This window comes from Balaenoptera acutorostrata, chromosome X (genome assembly GCF_949987535.1).
Source record: "Balaenoptera acutorostrata chromosome X, mBalAcu1.1, whole genome shotgun sequence".
Taxonomy (NCBI): Eukaryota; Metazoa; Chordata; class Mammalia; order Artiodactyla; family Balaenopteridae; genus Balaenoptera; species Balaenoptera acutorostrata.
The window spans coordinates 62,809,663-62,824,259 of NC_080085.1; the positions used below are offsets into that span (position 1 = coordinate 62,809,663).

Below are 14,597 nucleotides of genomic sequence, written 5' to 3' on the forward strand. Positions count from 1 at the left end.
AGTTTGGTCATCCTGCAAGATGTAAGGGTTCAGAGAGGTACCTCTCTTGAACCAACCGCAAGAAGTTCTGGTTATTTGTCCTTTTCTCCTAGACTCCTTAACTATAAATGTTCCCAAAGTCATCAACACAGCCTTTTGGGTAGTAGCTTAAACATTATTAAGATTATCTCATATTGCATTCAAATACAATTAGAGAGCAAACAGGTTAAACAAAGGCAGAGCAGTATTTTCTCTTTCAGATGACAGAGCCTGGGAATTAGCAAACAGTCCTTTTGGCAAAACAGCTTTCCTCTCCCATCGAACTTTGCCTGTATATAAATTATGGGAAGCTTTTGGGAATTGTGACCCTTGTCCTTCTAAATTAGCATGGAATGACCTAGGGAGCTCTCACTGTGAAATTGTCTTTTTCATAAAATGGAACTTTTGGTGCTGAAAACCTTCAGGTAAAGATTCCATATCCAGTCTATTAAAAAGGAAACTCTAAGACATTTTTTTTTAAATAAAGAGAGTATATTCAACCTTAAGATGAAGCCATTACGTTCCTGCCTAGCTGGCAAAGTCAAAAAAGGCTACAGCAGAGGAAAAAGACATAAAGAAAAAAAAGGAAGGAAAGAAGGAAGGAAGGGAAAGAAAAAGGGCTCCTGAATCCCACAGGGAGATGTAGTTCAGGAGCAAACTAGTGGCAAACGAAAATTAGAGCATCTTGTAAGTGAACCAGCAATAAGAGGTCCTTTATTTATCACACATAAGAAGTGAGCCAGAAAACCAGTGGGCTCATGGAACAAAAAGGATGAAAAAGAGATTGCAGATGAACTGAATGACCTTTTTACAAGAGTGAGCTATTTCTGTCTACTCTGTCTTTTGAGGTAGGCAGATGAGCCAGATGTCATAATGGTAAATGAACAAGACATTCTGGTTCCAAGCAACAAACTAGAAATAGTCAAAAACATAATGACTGGGACTAAGCGATACAGTTACTAGGGCTGACCCTCTGCAAAACTATTTAGGTGGCAAAGATTGTTTTGTTGTTTGTGCCCCTTTCCCACTACTGCTCCTCTGAATGCTCAGGGTGCTCACACTTTAACCCTTTCAAAATCTGCTGTCAAGAAAAGCTCTGTGGAACCGTACATCCATGGAAGAGTTAGGGTAAGGAGGAGAGGTTCCATTTTAAGGCCTATTTCTAATTGTAGAATAAAAGTATGTTTCCTGTTAAAGGAATTTCAGATATTAGTCCAACAGATGGGAGAGATGTTTGGGTCAGGAAGCCTTCTTGGCACACTTGGAATCAGAGCTGTCTTCATGTAACACCCTGACCACATGACTTCTGAAAGAAGTCAAAGGGAAAAATGATTGCCCCTCTAATCAAAACCTGGAGCCTGTTATTCTGGGTGATCGCTGTGAGGTTTGCCGGTGCGGCTCCACAGGTAAAACGGGCCCTGGGAACTATAAACTGACGAGTGTCTGGTACTCTGGTAGGCAAGCTAGAAGAATCTTTAATAAACGCTGGCTATCTGAACACTGGGGTGGAGGTGGCAACATGGTTTCTGTAAAGGGAAATCATGTGTGATCCTCCACGGAGCTTTTCCTCGGGGCTAAACTCACTTTTAAAATGTTTAATTAAGTTTGATACCAAGGCTGCTTTTAAACATGAAATTCTATGGGATTACAATTTTTAAAAAATCATGTAGTAGGAACTGGTTTAGAGAGAGAAAGGAAATTTAGGGGAGAAACAGACATTTTTCTGATTGAAGAAGGGTAAGTAGTAGACTGGCTTGGGGGTGGGCACTGGGAAATCCTCAAGTCTGCAGATGATACTCAGCTTTTCCGGACAGTGAAATGCCAAGGTGATGGGGAGAAAGGAAGACCTCAGGAGGTTTTATGACTGGCAGATGAGCTTCAATAGGGGCACATGTAAGGTAATCCATTTAGGGAAGGCCAGAGATTACAAACTACACTTGCAGGATGATGAGTGCTGACCTTTCAATTAAGGCCCAGGAAAAAGCTCTAGGAAACCCCGTGGACAGAGCACTGAAGAGAACAACCTAGTTTCCTGATATGGCAAAAAAAAAAAAAAAAAAAAAAAGGCAACAAAATGTTGGGCACTGTCAATAGGGGATTAAAAGAAAAACAAAATAATTCTCCTTTTACATAGAACTACAGGACATTTTTGGTAAAGTTACGTAAGCAGCTCTGATCTGAACATATCAAGAAGGACAGAACAGAGCCCAAGAGGAACAAAGAAGGGCAATTAAAACCATCAATGGCAGGCTCAAAAAAAAAAAAAAAAAAAAAAAGAAAGAAAAAGAGGCCTTTTCAGCCTGACAATGCAGAGGTAGCCAGGGGACATGATCAAAATATGAAGAGGCTAGGGCTGCTGCTGATGACCCAGCTTGCCAAAACTCTTGAGCTAAGAGGCACCTTTGAAGCATAAAGTTTTTTTTTTTTTTTTTTAATTTTATTTATTTATTTATTTATTTATTTTTGGCTGTGCTGGGTCTTAGGTTCGTGTGAGGGCTTTCTCTAGTTGCGGCAAGTGGGGGCCACTCTTCATCGCGGTGCGGGGACCGCTCTTCATCGCGGTGCGCGGGCCTTTCACTATCGCGGCCCCTCCCGTTGCGGGGCACAGGCTCCAGACGCGCAGGCTCAGCAGCTGTGGCTCACGGGCCCAGCTGCTCCGTGGCATGTGGGATCTTCCCAGACCAGGGCTCGAACCCGTGTCTCCTGCATTAGCAGGCAGATTCTCAACCACTGCGCCACCAGGGAAGCCCCGTAAGCATAAAGTTTTTATTTTTTAATACTTCTACTTTGTTTATACAACTGCCAGTGATGACGGCCAGTGCAGGCTCCTTTGGGAAGTCCCTGTTTCCACCAGAAGGTTGGGAGAAATCTGAGCCGAGTGGGAGAGGGATCAAAAGCACCTCAATCCCCTCAACCTTAAGTAATGTTGACTTGCTGACTTCTAGTCAGACTCACTTTCTCTACTGCCAATGTCAGCAGTGAATTTGTACCTGACCAATCTCAATTTTCACGAATATGAGTTTAGCCACCCTCTTCCCCATTCCGTAGGGCTTTTCAGCCCCAATGGTCTGATCTACACAGTGGCACCAAACTGTCTGCCTACAAGTGGCTGTAATTTAATCCTTAACCATAGCGCAAAAAGAACAGATTTCTGACTCCAATTTTAATACAACGGATAGAACTCAAGAACTCGTAATAAAGAACTCTCTAATATTCACACCAGTGGATGGAAGCAGATCTCCATGATGGAAAACCGAAACTGACCCTCCCAGGCTAATGAAATCATATTATATGCAGGTTTTAGCTAAGAAACTAGTAGACAAGGGATTCCCCAGGACAGCCGAGAAGCTCTGCTCTTGGGAAGGCCTTAATCATATAGAGTGGCAGGTAAGATCAAACTGAGAGTGTGGCTCTGGTCCAAACACTCTGCTCTCCCAGACAGGGGATGGTTACCTGATCAAATAAGCATAGTGAGCAGTGTACAAAAGCTACATGAGTATATAGTAGCTTTTTAATTTTTTTTCAAATGGTTCTTTGAAAACAAGAATTCTGTGGGATTGCGGGCCATTGCATCCTACAGAAAAGTAATGCACTTGTTACTGGCTCAGCACTGCAGCTATACCTTTCGCAGATGTGGTAATACTTCTCATCCTGTATGCCATCCTGAATGGGCACATTTACACTGTAGTACCGTCCCTTCCCTAGGCCGACATCAGACACATCACCTGTTCCTGTCAAAGAGAGGAACACGGAGAACAGTTTTAAGAACATGAGAATTAGAAAACTTAAAGGCTTCTCTGATAGGAATTCAGAAAATCAAAAGGTCAATTAGCAGAACAATCTTGAATGAATGATGGTTTCTAAGGGAATGAAATTAAAAAAATAATAACTGTTGTAAACAGTGTTGGGGAAGTAGGAAAACTAAGAAAATGGGAAAACTTTAGTCTCCATCTTGCTGGATCAAATGAACAAAAAAATAGAGATTAACTTCTTCACTAGATTTTTCATACGTCTTAGATTGACATAATACTAATATATCATCACACTTATCAGGATGTTGAAGGTTACACAGGCTACCTGATAGTACAGTAAGTGTAAGTGAGCTGTCTATTGACAGTCCATGAAAATCATCTGGAAAAAACAGCAGCATTACATTCCTTTTATTGCTGTCACCTGAAATGACCTGTATTAAATGTTTTGCATGGAGTAGCACCAATACGGCATTCACAGCATGCAGCTATCGAAATACAAGATATAAGAAATGTATAGAACTGCAGTATTTATTCCTCAAATGTAATACTGAGCACACAGATCACTTGCCTGGGAAAAATCCTGGGGAGAATTTGTGCAGGGACACCGTCATGACTTTGGAGGTGAAACTGAAGGCATCTTCTACACCTACCAGAGAAAGAAATGGCAGAAGAATCACTTCATATATGCAACTCTCTATTTTCAACAACTGAAACTCTAGAAAGCAGCTGTGGGAAGGAAGAGAGAGGAGAAGGTAGCAGTAATAAAGCTAGCAAGCTGAGGAATAAAAGTAACAAAACTCTGGTCTTGGATCTCTGTCATTACAAGATGAGGTAGAACTCTGGCCTCAAGCGAAGTTTGGGGTTCCTTTTCAAATTCACTCAAATTAAAGCTGGACATTTCCAAGCAATGGGGATGCACAGGCTCTCTTTGACAACCTGTTCTAAAAGGTGGGGAAGGGCTGGAGCTCATAACTGAGGCATTGTCAACAGAGCTGCATAAAGGAAACTGGAACCATTTTGGAAGTTTTATGTTTTGTTTCAGTGGTTCTAAGTTAAATTCTTGGGATTTTTTTCAAAGAAGTACAATGTGGCAACCCTTTGAAAAACATGACCAATACGAACATTAGGCATTACATAGTGAAAACGTAATTATAAAATGCCTCTCTATAATACAGATTTGGTTATAAATGCAGTTCACCCAAAGTTCTGTGTGTACTAAGTAACTTATAGTACATGTTTCTGGCTAAAACATGGAAGTAGTCCTTAACAGCAGCTTGAATGACAGCTTTTTAAAGCCTGGAGAAAGACAGGAGGAAAAACTTCTAGAAAGGAGTCTCCTTTCCATTTTAACAGTCAGAAAATGAAGAGAGGCCTGGGAGATAGAAGATGTCTCTAACAAGCCACTACTTATTCAGATAAACACGCTGCCCACCTCTACACTTTTCCTCCCAGAACCACATAATTGTCATACTGTATTCAGATAATCCGTTTGTAAAATGGAAGAACTCTTAGCAAATTCATGTATTACCCTCTTTGATACTTTGAATAAAGAAATTGTCTCTGTTTACTTAATGCTTTCAGTCTTCATTAGAGGCCAACACAGACCTTAAAAAAATATTGACTCTATTTGTATATCACAGGTATGTTTGAATTTCCCAAGCCTTATGTTTTGCCCTGGGGAGGCAGTTAAAACCAGTTAAAGGCTCCAGGCACAAGCCATTAAGTAAACAAAATAAAACAAAAGAAAATAAAATAGCATTTTAACTTAGAAACGGAAGTATAAACAAGGATAATTCATGAAAATCCTGATTATTTATCCATCCAGAAAGGTGGTACCAATTTACACTTCTCTCAATGGTGTGTAAGAGTTCTCGTTTTCTGACATCATGACTGACACTGGGTATCATTACTCTTTTTAATCTTAGGCAGAAAGAACCGTCTTGTTCTAATTTGCATTTCTCTGGGTCTTACGGTGTTGAGCACCTTTTCATATGTTTAGTAGCCATTTGTATCACTTCTCATGGGAAACGCCATTAGGTGTTGTTAGAAAATCATACTTTAAGAAAGGACATAGACAGAGAGGAGGGTATGGGGCTCGGTGTGAAAGTGAAGAGTGGTTAGGTAGCTGAAAGAAGGTGAAGATGGGGTAGGGGTGCTGCTGAGGCCACCGCAGGATGCTAGTTATGGAATCATGGGAGATTTAAAATAAACCAAATGTGTAAGAGTTTGGAGGTGGGGCAGGGGTCACTGTAAGGGAGGTGCTGAAGAGGGGAAATAAACCGAAATGAAACACACCATAAAAGTTGGCTAAAACAGGAAACTCTAAATGGTGTAGAAATAACATTGCAAATGGAAAGAATGGTTTCAGGTGACAGTCTTATTTCATTCTTACATGGTTTAATAGACTTGATTCTATTCTTGAACTCTGATACTAAAGTTTGAATTTCATAATCACTCATTCATTCAACAAATATTTTACTGAACCACTACTATAGGCATAGGTCTGTTTGTTCCTGCCACTGCATAGGACAGAAAGAAGTAAATAACTTGAACTCTGCTCTGGAGGAACTGAAAGTTTCTTTGGGAGGAGAAGCCATATACACATTAAAGAATTCGCTCACAATATAAGACAATATATAATTAAAAATCAAATCAGTGATAGAAACAATACAGGACAATACAGTGAACAGGGGGAGAGGCCACTTGGGCTGGAGTGGTCGGGACAGATCTGCTACCGACTTGAGCTCTTGGGTAGAACCTGAAGATGCAAAAGGGGAAAAGAATACAAAACTAAGTTAGGAAAAAGTACCACAAAGTCAGGGAGGAGGGAACAGTGAGACGTGTCTGGGCATCATTGAATAGAGTAGCCTGGACAGCAAGTAGTGAAAGACAAGGCTGGAGAGAGGAGGTGAGGCCTCTTTGAGGCAGGCCTTGAAAGACAGGGCAAATAATGTGGACTTTACCTTGAAGACCACTGTTTTTCAAAGTGTAGCCTGTGGAACAACTGGGGTGATATTAATATGGAGATTTCCAGGTTCCATACCAGACCTACTAAATCTGAATATCTGGTGGATGTGGCCCAGGAATCTGCATTTTAAAACAAGCTCTCCCCGCCGCCAGGTCATCCTGATCAAAATTCAAGTTTGAGAACCATTGCTATAGGCCGAGGTTTAGCAAACCAAGTGGCTACTTAGTAAATATTTTAGGCTTTGAAAACTACATGGTCTTTATTGCATTTTCTTCTGCTTTACAACCTTGTAAAATGTAAAAAACCATTCTTAGCTCTCTGGTCATACAAAAACAAGCCACCGGCCAAATGTTACCCTTGTTATAGGCAATAAGAGCCTCTGAAGGGTTTTGAGCAAGGCTGGATTTTGCATTGGCTGAGTATTCAGATATTCATTGGACATGGTTCTCAAAGTAGTGTGTTGGTTGTTTTAACCCTTCTCTCTTCTCTCCGTTACCTTTAATTTTCTGTCACCATTCCATGGAAGCTTCCATCTAGCTGAACTCCCTGGGAGGTCTCTCCCACAATTTCTTCCTTTTTCTGTTTTGGCAGCAGAGCTGACCCTAGCTTCCATCACATACTATTCTTTTCATCTCTTATGCCTTGGTTTTGCTAGTTTGTCTCAAAAGATCCCTGGAAACAGGGAAGCAGGAATCACTGATGTGGGGGCAGGGAGGGAATATCCTTAACTAATTTGACTGGATAAGTGTCCTAGATCGATGGAAATATGTGTCATACACAGGCTATAGTAAAGAAACAGAATGAGGGTAACTGTCACTGTAGCTCTACATTCTAGATGAAAAGTACACAGGAGGGCTGAATACATCCTTTTAGTGAAGTCTTCTAAGAGAGGAATAATGGGGTTAAGGCAAATTGTTAGAGTCTGCTGCTATTAAAAGTTAGAGAAGGTGCCCTGAGTTTGTGCAGGACTAAATATTTTAGCAATACAAAGCAAGTAGCACAGATTCTGATCACTGCATGAGTTGGTATCCCTATTGGTGAAAAATTCAGAATGTTAGTCCACCATGCACCTCTTCTATTTTAAGAGAAGCATCAGGACTCTCAGCTCTGACTGCAGATTTCATTTAGAACCTATGGAAGTGGCCTGAGGGAGGTTAATAAGCACTGGAGTAAACACTAGGAAATCTTACCCTGATTTCCACTTCTTAAAGTTCTCTACTGGAGAGCTTTGCTACTGGAGGAGAGGGGAGGAGAAATTACAAGAATCTGGTATTTTAAAGCAGCTTGGTCAGCACAGGAGGCATTGCATCAGTTAAAAGAATCTCTACCTACTTGAGGATTCTGGATTAGGAAAATTTCAATTGCAAGAGGCATTTCTCCTGTTACCAGTTGCCTAGAAGCAGCTTTACTGATAAAAACCTGCAGTCCTAGCAGCGAAGCACCTTTGAAAGTGAAGGGCTTACCATCTCCGTGGTGCAGATCCAAATCCACATAGAGAATACGGTCAAATTTCCGTCGTAATCGTAATATTCCCAGGACAGCATCATTGAGATAACAAAAACCAGATGCTTCATCTCTGCAAGAAAACAAGTCGCTACAGCCAACAGCCACAAGCAATCCGAGGGAGTCTTTATAGCCAAGGATCTAACCCTTGAGATCTATTCCCTTACAATTTCCCCTTCTTTTAAGAAAAACAAAAATCTACCTAAGAACGTTATATGGTAAACGGCCCAGAATGATCAGGGAATGAAGTGTTTTGGTAAAGTAAATATTCAGGTTGATTGGTAATATTTTCTATTCGGGATCCCTGATTTTCAAAGATTTAAAATATCATAACTATATCGAACAAAACAGAACATTTCTCTAATGATTCAGAAATCATTTTTAAAAATTGTAGTACCCTGGGGTCATCATGATGAACACTGATGACTACTTATAGGAGTTTAAGAAAGCTAGAACCTAGAAGGGGCTTTAAAGACTATCTTGTTCAGCCATATGTAGAAGATGTTGGTGACTTGATTTCTCTGTACTGACCCTATGACATAACCTAGAAATTTTTTTTTTCAGTAAGTCTTGGCACTTGTTGCTCATAAAAGCTGAGTGTAGAATGTACAAATGCATGACCTCCTGGGCAGTGCAGTGTGGTTGCCTTCCCGTATGTGTAATTATTACAATGGTGATTGAAGCAGCCTCTTCTGAAGTTATTTTGTCTCCTTCACTAAAGTTGTCTTCACTGACTTCACTGATGTCCTTTACCGTTTTTGCCATCAGTGATACTGTGTCGCTTTAAACTCTTGTCAACATTAACCTAGTCTTTTATTGCACTTCCATTAAGCCTTGTTGAGTAGATGTAAAAGAACATTATCATCAAACATGTGTTATAATTTGTTTTTAAGGCCTCATCCTAAATGCTTCAGTTTCTTTTGCTTCCACAGACACTTTGAACATTCAGCCCATTTTTTCCTATGTTCTCCCTGATATTTTATTTGAAACAGAATTCTAGGCATGAGCATCATTTAAAATGGCATCTTTGTTACTATGAGATTGTAAGGTCTTTTTATTGCCTACAAAATGCATAAACTCCTTCATGAAATCTCTTCCATAATATTTCATATTCTGAACAATGCCCTGGTTCACAGGCTGAGTCAATGAGACAGGTACACCAGACAGCAGGAAGTTGGTAAAAATACCAGTAGACACAGACTTTGCTCATGAAGGTGAACTCAGCAATCATCTAAGCAAAAGAATAGGTTGGCATTATGTATGTAAGCAGAAAGAAACCAATTAGAGAAAAAGCTTTGACCATCCCTGAATTCTCTGTAAACAAGAGTTAAATATGTAACTTTAAAAGTTCTTGGATGATTATTTCCAATTATGAAAAGCTTACAATTTATATATCTACTTACTATCTTAGCACATCAAAAAAGAGATAATGTCTTTCTACTGAAGTCAGTAACTTTTGGGTAGTTGGGATGGAACACTGTTAGGCAAAAAGAGGAGGGCATTGGGGAAGAGGAGAAATACAAATCAATATAAGACATACTTCCTTCCCTCAGAGAGCCTACAATTAAGTTAGGGAACCAGGTAATAAGCACAGAAAAACAAAAGCAAAAAACAAACAAAAAAGGCAAGCAGAAATAGTATGGCATACAAAAGAGAATACAGAGAAATTCCATAGACAAAATTGACAAAGCAGAGTCATGTCATTGCCAGTATTGAACTTTGAGCCCCATGCTTCTAGGAATCAGCATTGGTAGGAAACCACTCACCCTTTTGTGTTCTGAGAAACAGTTAACTGCAAAAGACCACATTGCCCTGGCATATTCCAGAAAGAACCATTTTCAGGGGGGACCTTCAAGATGGTGGAGGAGTAAGATGTGGAGATCACGTTCCTCCCCACAAATACATCAAAAATACATCTACATGCGGAGCAACTCTGACAGAACACTTACTGAATGCTGGCAGAAGACCTCAGGCTTCCCAAAAGGCAAGAAACTCCCCATGTACTTGGGTAGGGCAAAAGAATAAAGAGAGACAAAAGAATAGGGATGGGACCTGCAACAGTGGGAGGGAACTGTGAAGGAGGAAAAGTTTCCACACATTAGGGAGCCCCTTCACTGGAGGAGACAGGGGGTGGGCGGCGGGGGGGAAGCTTCAGAGCCACGGAGGACAGCGCAGCAACAGGGGTGCAGAGGGCAAAGTGGAGAGATTCCTGCACAGAGAATCAGTTCCGACAAGCACTCACCAGCCTGAGAGGCTTGTCTGCTCACCGCCGTGGCGGGTGGGGACTGGGAACTGAGGCTCAGCCTTTCGAGTTCAGATCCCAGGGAGAGGACTGGGGTTGGCTGCGTGAACACAGCCTGAAGGGGGCTAGTGTGCCACAGCTAGCCAGGAGGGAGTCCGGGGAAAAAGTCTGGACCTGCCTAAGGGGCAAGAGACCATTGTTTCAGGGTGTGCGAGGAGAGGGGATTCTTTCCCGGTCTGCCCACAGAAGGCAGAGCACCGCTTAAACGAGCTCCAGAGATGGGCGTGAGCCACGGCTATCAGCTCAGATCCCAGAGATGGGCATGAAACGCTAAGGCTGCTGCTGCAGCCACCAAGAATCCTGTGTGCAAGCACAGGTCACTATGCACAACACCCCCGCTGCCCCGCGAGCCTGTGCAGCCCGCCATTCAATAAGTTGTCCCATGATCCAGAGACAACTACCCCAGGACAACACATGGCACACCTCAGGCAGTTGCAACATCATGCTCGCCCCGCATTCCAATTATAACTACCATACCCCTCCCTCCCCCGGCCTGAATGAGCAAGAGCCCCCTAATCAGCCGCTGCGTTAACCCCATCCTATCTGGGTGGGAACAGATGCCTGAGGGCGGCCTACATGCAGAGATGGGGCCAAAACCAAAGCTGAACCCCAGAAGCTGTGTGAACAAAGAAGAGAAATGGAAATTTCTCTGTGCAGCCTTAGGAGCAGTGGATTAAATCCCCACAATGAACTTGATTTACCGTGCATCTGTGGAATACCTGGATTGACAACGAATCATCCCAAAATTGAGGCGGTGGACTTTGGGAGCAACTGTAGACTTGGGGTTTGCTGTCTGTGACTGATTTGTTTCTGATTTTTATGTTTATCTTAGTTTCGTTTTTAGCGCTTGTTATTATTGGTGGATTTTGTTTTTAAAAAATATTTATTTATTTATTTTTGGCTGTGTTGGGTCTTCGTTTCTGTGCGAGGGCTTTCTCTAGTTGTGGCAAGCGGGGGGCCACTCTTCATCGTGGTGCGTGGGCCTCTCACTATTGTGGCCTCTCTTGTTGCGGAGCACAGGCTCCAGACGCACAGGCTCAGTAGTTGTGGCTCACGGGCCTAGTTGCTCCGCGGCATGTGGGATCTTCCCAGACCAGGGCTCGAACCCATGTCTCCTGCATTAGCAGGCAGATTCTCAACCACTGCACCACCAGGGAAGGCCCTGGTGGATTTCTTTATTGGTTTGTAAGCTCTCTTCTTTTTTTATTATTATTATAATTTTTATTTAAATAATTTAAAAAATTTATCATTATTATTTTTTCTTTCTTTTTTCTCCCTTTTCTTCTGAGCCATGTGGCTGATAGGGTCTTGGTACTCTGGCCTGGTGTAAGGCCTGAGCCTCTGAGGTGGGAGAGCCGAGTTCAGGACACTGGACCACCAGAGACCTCCCGGCCCCAAGTAACATCAATTGGTGAGAGCTCTCCCAGAGATCACCATCTCAATGCTAAGACACAGCTCCACTCAGTGACCAGCAAGCTACAGTGCTGGACACCCCACGCCAAACAACTAGCAAGAAAGGAACACAACCCCACCCATTAGAAGAGAGGCTGGCTAAAATTATAATAAGTTCACAGACACCCCAAAACACACCACCAGACGTGTCCCTGCCCAACAGAAAGACAAGATCCAGCCCCACCCACCAGAACAAAGGCACCAGTAGCCTCCACCTGGAAATCTACACTAGCCACTGAGCAAACCTCACCCACTGTGGGCAGACACCAAAAACAATGGGGACTACAAACCTGCAGCCTACGAAAAGGAGACAACAAACACAGTAAGTTAAACAAAATAAGAAGACAGAGAAATATGCAGCAGATGAAGGAGCAAGGTAAAAACCCACCAGACCTAACAAATGAAGAGGAAATAGGCAGTCTACCTGAAAAAGAATTCAGAATAATGAGAGTAAAGATGATCCAAAATCTTGGAAATAGAATAGACAAAATGCAAGAAACATTTAACAAGGACGTAGAAGAACTAAAGAGGAACCAAGCAATGATGAACAACACAATAAGTGAAATTAAAAATACTCTAGAAGGGATCAATAGCAGAATAACTGAGGTAGAAGAACGGATAAGTGACCTGGAAGATAAAATAGTGGAAATAACTACTGCAGAGCGGAATAAAGAAAAAAGAATGAAAAGAACTGAGGACAGTCTCAGAGACCTCTGGGACAACATTAAACGCACCAACATTCGAATTATATGGGTCCCAGAAGAAGAAGAGAAAAAGAAAGGGACTGAGAAAATATTTGAAGAAATTATAGTTGAAAACTTCCCTAATATGGGAAAGGAAATAGTTAATCAAGTCCTGGAAGCACAGAGAGTCCCATACAGGTTAAATCCAAGGAGAAACACACCAAGACACATATTAATCAAACTATCAAAAATTAAATACAAAGAAAAAATTTTAAAAGCAGCAAGGGAAAAGCAACATATGACATACAAGTGAATCCCCATAAGGTTAACAGCGGATCTCTCAGCAGAAACTCTCCAAGCCAGAAGGGAGTGGCAGGACATATTTAAAGTGATGAAGGAGAGAAACCTACAACCAAGATTACTCTACCCAGCAAGGATCTCATTCAGATTTGATGGAGAAATTAAAACCTTTACAGAGAAGCAAAAGCTAAGAGAATTCAGCACCACCAAACCAGCTTTACAACAAATGCTAAAGGAACTTCTCTAGGCAGGAAACACAAAAGAAGGAAAAGACCTACAATAACAAACCCAAAACAATTAAGAAAATGGTAATAGCAGCATACATACCGATAATTACCTTAAATGTAAATGGATTAAATGCTCCAACCAAAAGACACAGACTGGCTGAATGGATACAAAAACAGGACCCATATACATGCGGTCTACAGGAGACACATTTCAGACCTAGGGACACATACAGACTGAAAGTGAGGGGATGGAAAAACATATTCCATGCAAATGGAAATCAAAAGAAAGCTGGAGTAGCAATTCTCATATCAGACAAGATAGACTTTAAAATAAAGACTATTACAAGAGACAGAGAAGGACACTACATAAAGATCAAGGGATCAATCCAAAAAGAAGATATAACAACTATAAATATGCACCCAACATAGGAGCACCTCATACATAAGGCAAATGCTAACAGCCATAAAAGGGGAAATTGGCGGTAACAAAATCATAGTAGGGGACTTTAACACCCCACTTTAACCAATGGACAGATCTTCCAAAATGAAAAAAAATACGGAAACACAAGCATTAAGTGACACATTAAACAAGATGGACTTAACTGATATTTATAGGACATTCCATCCAAAAACAACATAATACACATTCTTCTCAAGTGCTCATGAAACATTCTCCAGGATAGATCATATCTTGGGTCACAAATCAAGCCTTGGTAAATTTAAGAAAATTGAAATCGTATCAAGTATCTATTCCGATCACAACGCTATGAGACTAGATATCAATTACAGGAAAAAAACCGTAAAAAATACAAACACAGGGAGGCTAAACCATACGTTACTAAATAACCAAGAGATCAGTGAAGAAATCAAAAAGGATATTAAAAAATACCTAGAAAAAACTGACAATGAAAACATGATGACCCAAAACCTATGGGATGCAGCAAAAGCAGTTCTAAGAGGGAAGTTTATAGCAATACACTCTTACCTCAAGAAACAAGAAACAACTCAAATAAACAACCTAACCTTACACCTAAGTCAATTAGACAAAGAAGAAAAAAACCCCAAAGTTAGCAGAAGGAAAGAAATCATAAAGATCAGATCAGAAATAAATGAAAAAGAAATGAAGGAAACAATAGCAAAGATCAATAAAACTAAAAGATGGTTCTTTGAGAAGATAAACAAAATTGATAAACCATTAGCCAGTCTCATCAAGAAAAAAGGGAGAAGACTCAAATCAATAGAATTAGAAATGCAAAAGGAGAAGTAACAACTGACACTACAGAAATACAAAGGATCATGAGAGAATACTACAAGCAACTCTATGCCAATAAAATGGACAACCTGGAAGAAATGGACAAATTCTTAGAAATGCACAACCTTCCGAGACTGAAC

General features: G+C 41.1%; 1 protein-coding gene across 5 annotated transcripts in view; it reads right to left on the bottom strand.

The window, feature by feature from the left end:
* HDAC8 (histone deacetylase 8) overlaps positions 1-14,597 on the bottom strand; it is a 243,390-nt gene that overhangs the window by 158,331 nt on the left and 70,462 nt on the right. For all 5 annotated transcript variants that reach the window (XM_057538585.1, XM_057538583.1, XM_057538584.1 and 2 more), the window contains exons 5-7: positions 8,202-8,314; positions 4,339-4,416; positions 3,641-3,749 (exon numbers count right to left, since the gene is read on the bottom strand). In XM_057538585.1, coding sequence (XP_057394568.1) covers positions 3,641-3,749; positions 4,339-4,416; positions 8,202-8,314 — 300 coding nt within the window. The remainder of the gene's footprint in view (positions 1-3,640; positions 3,750-4,338; positions 4,417-8,201; positions 8,315-14,597) is intronic.